This window comes from Brachyhypopomus gauderio, chromosome 13 (assembly GCF_052324685.1).
Source record: "Brachyhypopomus gauderio isolate BG-103 chromosome 13, BGAUD_0.2, whole genome shotgun sequence".
Lineage (NCBI taxonomy): Eukaryota > Metazoa > Chordata > Actinopteri > Gymnotiformes > Hypopomidae > Brachyhypopomus > Brachyhypopomus gauderio.
The window spans coordinates 23,627,419-23,637,439 of record NC_135223.1 but is presented as its reverse complement, the minus strand read 5'-3'; the positions used below and the strand labels follow the sequence as shown (position 1 = coordinate 23,637,439).

Below are 10,021 nucleotides of genomic sequence, written 5' to 3'. Positions count from 1 at the left end.
GTTCTATGTATATAAACCCCTGAGTCTCCCTTGTCCTTCGTCCGGTATTTTGTTGTTACTCTTTGATTATTGTATGCTGTTAGTTCGTGTATCTGACCCCGTGCTTTCGTGTTTTGTTTTCGCCCGTTTATTTCCTTGTGCTCTGTGTCTCCCTCCCTGGTTGTGTTTCCTTGTGTTCATCATGCCAGTGTATGCGTGCTTTTCGGACTGCCCTCCTGCTATCGACCCTGCCTGGCTATCCGACGATGAATACGGTATTCCCCTGAATAAATCTCGCTCTTCTCAGCACTTGTGTCCGTCCTCTCGCTCCGTGGCGCGAGCCACGTTACACTGAGCACGAGGTCATATTTTTACTCAATTTCTGTTGAAATCACAGATGATCTTCAGTGATAAAAGTTATTAATGGTGGACGTACATTATAAAAATGTTGTGTATATACATACCAGCTACTTTGTCATGCACACAGGCTGAGAATAGTGTTCAAATGTTACTAATGGTGTTTATTTGAAATTGTGTCGTCGGGTGCAGCGTGAAGGACGAGACACAAATCCAGGCTTGGTCACAGATGTCACTTTTATTGTGACAACGAATAGCGCAGTATGTGCACGTATAAACACTAACATAAACAAGAAACGTTCAGACTCAGACAACGACGAGCACAGGACACTGCGCGAGCGCACAATAAATAGACAAACCACATTAGCCACAGGTGAGACAGATTATCACAAGACACAGACGTATATATATATATATATATATATATATGAAATGACGTATATATATATATATATATATATATATATATATATATATATATATATATATATATATGAAATACCTTCAAAAAGTACAGTTTGCATGTAAAATGTGGGTTACAATGGCATCACTTCAGTGGAGCTTTTATTCCTTAAATCACAGGAAGACCTTTCTTTGCTAATATGTCCCAGATCAGACTGTAATGACTACCTATAATTTGTCTCTGCTTAGCATGAAAAGTCCATCCCCCTTAGAGATATGACGGAAGTTACACTCCTAAACTGTTAACGTGCTAAAATATTCTTAACATTTAGACTGTGATTTGATGAATTTGACTTGTGTAGGAAGGTGGCAGGAATGCAAAGGTTGGATGTGAGTTTAGATTGTGTGTTGATTGTGTAAAAATAGCAGAAATAATAAAAACATTTGGATGTTGCATAATTGGAAGATCAACACAATATAGTGTTTGGCTGTATGTGCTGTTTCTGCATGGGTATGTCTCTATGTCCCCATGTTAGTACAATGTGACAGGAATTATGTGACAGTAACTAAACAGGATCGATTTATGTTCAATGTACTGTATGAATGTCAACATAGAACAAGGTTTATATATTCATTAGGTGTAGGGTTTATTAAATGGTTGTATTCATTAGGTTTTATTACATTCTGTCATTAACACCCATTATTGTTATATTACATGAGAATTATGTAAACCCAGAAAAGTATTGTTGCTGTGGAAGATTCAGAAGGGTGTCTCTCTGGTTGCCTGGAGGCCTAGTAATTTTCAAGAATGTCATGTATCCAGGGCAGCAGAGCACAAACTTTGGTGTAGACACCAGGGAGATCAGGCTGGGCACAGCCATAACCCCATGATACAATGCCCTGCAGTACACCGTTACACACCAGAGGACCACCAGAATCACCCTGAGAGAGACATCCAGAAAAGGAAAGAGCTAAGAGTTATGAGCTACCTTCATAACCTTTAGTTCATTAAGCTGTATACACAATGTTTACATGGTGTAAGCAGATGCAGTTCATTCATATGCATTTATAATTCATTCATGCCATGGTATACTCATTAAATATAAAATCACTTATATGTGAAACCATTAAATAAATTAAAATGTGATGATTAAATGATTTCACAAATGCATATTAAATGTATAAGAATACATGGCATACCTGACAAGCATCCTTGCCTCCCTCCAGATAGCCAGCGCAGATCATGTTATTTGTGATCTTGCCTGGATAGGAGTTTTCACACACCTCATGGGAGAGAATTGGCACTTCTACACACTGGAGGTTAAATGGGTTGAACACTTAAAAAGAGGAAGGGAGGAAGTGTTTAAGTAAAGGTTGGATGTGTTTAAGACGTACAATGACCTAATATTCTGAATTAACCTTCAAAGTGATTTTCCAAAATGGAAATATTATTATTGCAAGCGAATCAAGTTAGACGTTCCTCCTGGACAAGTAATATACAATTAGACACAAGTATACTACGGGATCCCGGACCTGGTCACTGTATGCCTCGCGGGTCACATCTGGCCCTCTGACTTCCTCTCACCAGCCCACGTGGGATCGTTGTTAAATTAGAAGTCAAAACTAAATGTGTGGACATTTAGTCAGGAATCAGGACCAGGAGTCCTGCTTACACCAGCTTTGTAACATCCCCAAAAATGGTAAAATCCCCCCAAAAACCTTTCTCTGATGAGGAGTTTGTCAACAAATGTTGACGCTACTTTGTCCCGATACAAAGGAAACATTTTCAAATGTGTCCCTCTCCAGGCAAACGAGACGGATCAAGTGGGAATTTGGACATTGAGCTACAAAACAATGCCCATCCTTCCATTTTCATCTGCTTATCCGGGTGTGGGTCACAGGGGCAGTAACCTAAGCAGAGACGCCCAGGTTTCCCTCTCCCCAGCCACCTCTTCTAGCTCTTCTGGGGGGATACCGAGGTGTTCCCAGGACAGCCGAGCGATATAATTGCTCTAGCGCAGGGGTTCTTAACCTGGGGGTCGCGACCCCCCTGGGGGTCGCGACGTACTTCCAAGGGGGTCGCGAATGTGACACAAAATAAGGTGTTTTCTGAGTTAAATGTGCGACGAATCAGGTTCGGAGCTAAATTTTGTTGTTCTTTACTCAGCCTGGACAAGCGTAGCCACAACGTGCATGCGCGAACCTGAATCAAGACTCTGAATGAGGCAGGCTGATTCAGTAAAGTTTATTGAATCAAACTGCCTCATTGTGGCTCCGCTCGTCCAGGCTGGATTAACATGGAGCGTTTTGTAGAACGTCGAACTGAAAGTGGGGATGCAAAACGCCCACTTCCAGGAACTTCAGAACAGAAAAAAACGAAGAAAGTGAGAAAATATGAAAAGTACTTAGAATATGGATTTACGCAGACAAGCGAAGGAGAGGATGCACGACCGCAGTGTGTTCAGGGTTGCCAACTTTTCAAGATCGCTTGGAGTGAGATTTGAACCTGGAGGGGGTGGCGAGTGTAAATTGTTACCGGGCGGGTGTACAATGGACACAAATTAAGTGTTATATCGCGATCGATCGATCACCGGTGATCGGTGCCAGAGCGAACTAGTAACTCATTGAATCATAGATATGGATCAGAGGTAAATAAACTAGTTTTTTTTCGCCGTGAAAAATCGGATGTGTGGCGTGAGAGCGTGTGAAAATAGTCAAATTCGTGTGTCTCAGGCTCAATGCGTGAGAGTTGGCAACCCTGGTGTCTTGTTTGTGGCGAAGTGCTAACCAAGGAAAGTCTCAGGCCCTCCAAGTTGCTACGTCATTTGCAGACGAAGCATTCGAGTTTGCAATCAAAAGCTGTGGAGTGTTTAGAACGTAAACGGGGGGGGGGGGGGGGGGTCGCGAAATTTACCGGAGCCTAAAAGGGGGTCGCACAGTGAAAAAGGTTAAGAACCCCTGCTCTAGCGTGTCCTGGGTCTTGCCCGGGGTCTCCTCCCAGTTGGACATGCCCGGAGAGCCTCACAAGGGAGGCGTCCAGGTGGCATCCGGCCCAGATGCCCGAACCACCTCACCTGGCTCCTCTCTACATGGAGGAGCAGTGACTCTACTCCGAGTCTCTCCCGGATGACTATACTCCACACCTTATCTCTAAGGGGGAGCCCTGCAGAGAAAACTAAATTTCAGCTGCTTGTATTTGCGATCTCATTCTTTGGTCACTCCCCAGAGAATCGAAACGTAGATTGATCAGTAAATCAGGAGCTTTGACTTTTGGCTCAGCTCTCTCTTCACCACAACGGTCCAGTACAGTGGCCACAGTGTTGCACCGATCTGCCTGTCAGTCTCTCATTCCATCCTTCCCTCACTTGTGAACAAGAACCCGAGATACTTGAGGTAAAGACTCGCTCCCAACCCAGAGAGGGCACTCCACCGTGGTCCGACTGAGCACCATGGTCTCAGGTTTAGAGGTGCTGATGCAGTGAGAACTCTACGTCTTGGCCTGATGATACCAACAGGACCACATCATCCGCAAAAAGAAAAAACTGAATCTTGAGGTCACCAAACCGAACCCCCTCCGCCACTTGGCTACGCCAAGAAATTCTGTTCATAAAAGTTATGACAAAACAAAATAAAGCGGATGATTTTTTAAAATCTTTTTGTGTTGTCTCTGGAGAGTTGTGCTGATGCAGCCCAGTTACTGATCTTAATACATGGGGTAACGAAAAAAAATTAGATGACAGAGGAGCTATGTGGTCAATGTGATGCTACTTTTTTTTTTTTTTTTTGCATCTAATTTTTGAGAAATCATTAACATGATGAATTAAGAATTGAATATATAGAATCATATAATTAAAGGTAAAGTGTGGAAGTTTGTTATTTCAGAAGTGTTTATCTTCGCATTCATCTGCACCCAAGAAATAGCTCTCAGTTTCAAAAAAGTTGGTGAAACAGCATGAGCTAGGCATAGTTTACGCTGGTTACATGTCATCGTCACGTTTGAGATGATTTTGTTCCAACCCGTGTACTCTGAAAATAGGCCTATTCATGTTAATTTTTAATAAAACGAAACGTAGTATGTTCCTAATAACATTCGAGTTTATGCCACACGATACCGAGATCGCACAACAATGATTCCAGTGGATCATTTGAAGATGGAGCTAAAGAGCTTTTAAAAAATCGAGTTTTGTTATGTTCGCCTACTTATCCGCTAGATGGCGGTATTTATTAAATCTTGAGTAATGCACCCTTAACCCACAGGATATATAAAGTTGCCATGTGGGTGATGAAACAAACTCATTCAAAACTAAAAATGGCTCTTAATTTAAGTGTAGCAAAATCAAGAATATCGTGTAAATAAAGACAGTCATGTAGACTTGAAGTAGAAGACCTGCAAATGTTTTGATTCAACCAACTTCTACTGACCTGAATCTGAATAGATGTTGCCCCAGCCAGACACCACGCACATGTCCCCAGGAGTAGGACAAGCCTTAGGCAGAGCAATAGGCTTGACAAACTTATTTGTGGTGACAGGGTGAGACAGCTTCATCAGCATGATGTCAAAGTCTAGAGACAGGTAATCATAACTATGGTGCCAGTAGATGGCATCCACACCCATGTACTGTTCTGTACCCTCATACATCCAGATGTGGTGCTCTCCCAGGATAACAATTTGGGCATATGGGCTAAGAGACGGAAAGAAATCTTTAAATTGCTTCATGTATTCAGTTTTCATATCTGTCAAAGTTCATTAGCAGCTATTAAAATTCTATGTAATTTTGTGATATAGTATTTGTGATATAGTAAAGGAGAAAGAGAAAAGGTCTGAACGGTGCATTAGCATAACTTCAGCTGATATTAGCAATAGATAAATTGATGGTTAGGACATTTGCAATACTAACTCAATCCAGCAGTGGGCAGCAGAAATGACCCATTGATCATTGATGAGGGAGCCACCACAGTAATGATATCCAATGTTCAGAGTAACTTGCCAAGGCTTAGAGTGAGACTCGCACTCATAACCACCAACTATCTTATCATTCAATGGTGCTGCAGCTGTGGTAAACACACACACACACACACACACACACACACACACACACACACACACACACACACACACACACACACACACACACACCCACATAGAGAGAGAGAGAGAGAGTTATATATATTAAGTAATTTAGCTCTACTATAAAGGTAAAGTAAAAGAAAAATAGTTACTCAGGTAAATATAAATAATTAGATCATCTACAGCCTATGTTTTGTGTAAAGATACTATAAATGCTAGTGCATAAATATTTACACTGAAATATCTTATTGTGCCTATTTCTTCATTTTCCTTACCTGCAGTACCCAGAAGTGCTAACAGTAAGATCATCATGTTGCCTATTCTGTTCGTCTGACTGAACACGGTCCCTGAAAGCTGCATTTATAGTAGTGAGAACATTCTCTTTCTCTCTCTCTCTCTTTCTCTCTGTCTCTCTCTCTCTTACACACCCACTTTTTCTCTCTCTGTCTCTCTGTCTCTCTCTCTCTCTCTCTCTCTCTCTCTCTCACTCACTCACTCTCTCTCTCCCCTCAACAACTATCTTTCTTTGTCTCACACACACACACACACACACACAAACCAGCCTTCCTATGTGAGCTTTTAGATCTAGATCAATTAAAATACATCTAATCAGAATAAACATTTTCCAATATTATCATGCCAGAATGTAATTTTCCTGAAATATTTTGCAAATACAAAGTAGATTTCAATGGGAAATTGGTGAATTTTTAGAGAACCATCTTGTTTAGTAAATGTAAAGTTTAGATCTGCCATGCAACCAGCAGCACAGACCAAAAGGCATCTCTGCAGAATAATTTACAGCTGTAGTTAAAAACGTAAACTCAATGTTTCTATACATTTTATCATCAAAACATTATCCTTAATTGTACACAATGTTTACTACAGATGTTTGACTCTCAGCCTTGATATCAGCTTTTTGAAGATAGCATAATATCTAACATCTCAGACAGGTTATTTTGGAGTAGCAGGGTCAGGACAACACGTGTCTATTTCACACAGTACTTGATATCAACTGAAGGACAGGTAGAATTATAAAGACAGCTTTACAAGTCGACAAGGTTAAGTTAAAATTTCTATGCATAATTTTGAGAATATTACCTAATGTGGTCCAGGATTGACTGCAATAACGTGATTCAGGCAAGATGGCTGTTAAGATTTACATGTATTTTAAATTAAGAGAGAACGCTACTGTTATTTCAGTTACTGGCCTTCCAACAGAGATATGTTAACAGGTGTGTGTGTGTGTGTGTGTGTGTGTGTGTGTGTGTGTGTGTGTGTGTGTGTGTGTGTGTGTGTGTGTGTGTGTGAGAGAGAGAGAGAGAGAGAGAGAGAGAGAGAGAGAGAAAGAGGGAAGAGGGAGGGTGAAGATCATATATAATGCTTGAAGCAGCAGCCACTGTTTGCGCTGCTGAAGTGTTCATCATGGCGATGCTTATTCTGCTGACACTAGTGGGAGCTGCTGGTAACCACCGAGACTTTGTTCTCATCTTACATTCTTCTGCATGTTGTAAATATTAGCGGGTCAGCTTCACTGATTCGGTGCCTCTGATGTTAAAAAACAGATTCAGTTCCTTGGTTGTGTTGCCTAAACCAGAAATGAAATCTTTGCTTTACCTGGATTCAATGACCATAGATAGAAGTACATCTTTGGTTTTTGTTTTTTAAAAGGTGAGTTTGCAAGTGCAGTTAGATGATGACTATGTTTCCAGCTGTGCTGGGGTAAACAGAGGAGGTAGGACAGATCTTAGCGGAGACGCTTTGCTGAGAAGTGAAGAGTGGAAGTTACTTGCTCTAGCTGAGAACCGGGACCATGCATGCTTAGATGTTGGGAGAGAGTTTGCTTTATTTACTCAGTTTATTTACTTATTTACTTATTCACACAGTTTGTTTCAACTGTGGCCTTTTCATTAATCAGTTATTGCATAACTCCAAAATGTGTGTGTGTGTGTGTGTGTGTGTGTGTGTGTGTGTGTGTGTGTGTGTGTGTGTGTGTGTGTGTGACAGTGGCAGCACCCAGCTTTGATGGAAGGATTGTGGGAGGCTATGAATGCAGCCCTCACTCACAGCCATGGATGGTCTCACTCAACTATGGTTATCACTTCTGTGGTGGCGTGCTCATCAATGAACAGTGGGTGCTCTCTACTGCCCAGTGCTGGTACAAGTGAGTACTGCATGAAAATACACACATTCTTTATTATTGAATCAAAGAACGCATTTAAGGCATAAAACAGTTCATTTCATTTCGGAGGTGTAATGTACAGATAGAGGAGAAAATAAAAGAAACATTAAGAAAAGTATTAAGCACGTAAAAATTATTAAGACTTTTTGATTTATATTCCTGTAATGAAATAATAAAAAACATAAAAGTAACATTTAAATAATGATACATAAATAGAAAATAAAAGCACAACTTATGGGTCTGCTATCATGTTTCACATTTAAGCAATAAACTTAATTATGTGGAGTTCAGATTGTTAATTAAGTGTATGTTTGTCATAAATTTGAGTATGACATACAATACTTGCTATGAATGTTTTTGAGACTGTTCAGGTCAACTCATTCATTGTTGGTCCTAGTTTGTGCCCAGTCTTGCCTGTGTTGCCTCATGTTGCTTTAAAAGGCCACGTAATAAAGGCCTGTATCTCTGACTTATTTTGTAGCTTCTGCAACTTCTCCATTTAAAGGCCTCTGTGCTTTTTCATGTGCTGTTTTCATTATTTTGTCCAACTCCCCTAACAAAATGGTCACTTTGTGCATTATTATGAATTGCAGTTAAGTGAGAGGTTGAAACAGTTTCTCATTTCTGTTTGTCACTTTCTCTCCACCTAATAGTCCATACAGCATGCAGCTGATTTTGGGTGATCACAATGTACGTGTGTTTGAAGGCACGGAGCAGCTTCTGAAGACAGACAACATCATCTGGCACCCCAGGCAAGCATTGTCCCAGACCACCAAGACCACTAATACATCTAGCATTAAGACACCTCGTGGTCTGCAGATCCCACTGAAACACTGGCCCCATTAACCTCTCGTATCTCCAGCTATAATTACCAGACTCTGGACTACGACATCATGCTGATTAAGCTCTTCCACCCAGTGAAAGTGACTGATGCTGTTAGACCCATATCTCTGCCCACTGGTTGTCCATATGCAGGGATGCCGTGTACCGTCTCTGGGTGGGGATCTATCTACTCTGACACCTGTACGTACTTCACCCACATCCAGAATTCTACATTCTACCAAAAATATTGCCATTTTAGTGTGAATCTTGGCTTTCAAGACATATTGGATCTTTCTTGTAGTTATTAGGAATATCGGCATTGACCCTAAGGGTGTAATACAGGATACAGCTGTTCAAATACACTTGTTCATGAATGTATATATTAAAGAAGTGTGAATTGGTTGTTTACAGTATCTGTTTTGTTTTCTGTTATTCTCCAAACAGCATTTATGCCTTTCCACCTGCAGTGTGCGGATGTGCCAGTTGTGAGTGACGAGGTGTGTGAGACGTCCTACCCTGGTCTGCTGACTCAAAGGATGCTGTGTGCCGGCCATGCCGAGGGGGGCCAAGATGCGTGCAGCGTACGTACGGCCAGAGCCCTGCAGTCCCCACCTGGACTTGTGATGGATCACGGACCTGACGCTTCAGAAACACTACACAGAAACTATTTCTGACCGCGGCTGGAGATTTAAAAACTCCCGTTTGAATTGAAATGGTTCTTGAATGATTTTCTTCTTGTTGCCAGGGCGATGCCGGCAGCCCGCTAGTATGCGATGGAGAGGTCCATGGCCTGGTGTCGTGGGGTCAGGGCTGTGGTCTGCCAGGCTACCCAGGAGTGTATGTCAAGGTGTGCGAGTACCTCTACTGGATCAAAGATGTCATGGCTGCCAACCCTTAAAGTCTCTGCTTGAACTCCACTGCTACTTCTGCCTCTCTCTCTCTCTCTCTCTCTCTCTCTCTCTCTCTCTCTCTTTATTCACACCCTTTTCAATCATCCCTCCTTCATTCCTTTTTATCAGTGTATAATCCTGCATGATTTGGGAAATTCATTCCTTTTTATCGCTTTGCACTTTAAAGCTTTTATTTCCCTTTAGTAATCAGCCATATGCTGGACTGGTGTACACAAATAAACTGTGAGTTACTCCCTCGCTGTGTCAGTGGTGACTGTAAAACAGTGTTATATCCAAGGTTACCCAATCACTGGGCAGAAACAG

General features: G+C 41.5%; 2 protein-coding genes across 2 annotated transcripts; one reads left to right on the top strand and one right to left on the bottom strand.

The window, feature by feature from the left end:
• Window positions 1-886: 886 nt before the first annotated feature.
• Window positions 887-6,126, bottom strand: LOC143474391 (serine protease 1-like). The gene is made up of 5 exons (XM_076971857.1): window positions 6,082-6,126; window positions 5,637-5,790; window positions 5,161-5,420; window positions 1,939-2,075; window positions 887-1,680 (listed from the first exon to the last, which is right to left on the bottom strand). Exons 1-5 carry the CDS (start codon window positions 6,116-6,118, stop codon window positions 1,531-1,533), a joined length of 738 nt encoding a protein of 245 aa, XP_076827972.1. The 5' UTR covers window positions 6,119-6,126; the 3' UTR covers window positions 887-1,530.
• A 1,100-nt stretch (window positions 6,127-7,226) lies between these two features.
• Window positions 7,227-10,016, top strand: LOC143474390 (trypsin-like). The gene is made up of 6 exons (XM_076971856.1): window positions 7,227-7,268; window positions 7,811-7,967; window positions 8,639-8,737; window positions 8,848-9,008; window positions 9,252-9,388; window positions 9,553-10,016. The coding sequence occupies exons 1-6, from the start codon at window positions 7,229-7,231 to the stop codon at window positions 9,703-9,705; spliced, it is 747 nt and encodes a 248-aa protein (XP_076827971.1). The 5' UTR covers window positions 7,227-7,228; the 3' UTR covers window positions 9,706-10,016.
• Window positions 10,017-10,021: the final 5 nt, after the last annotated feature.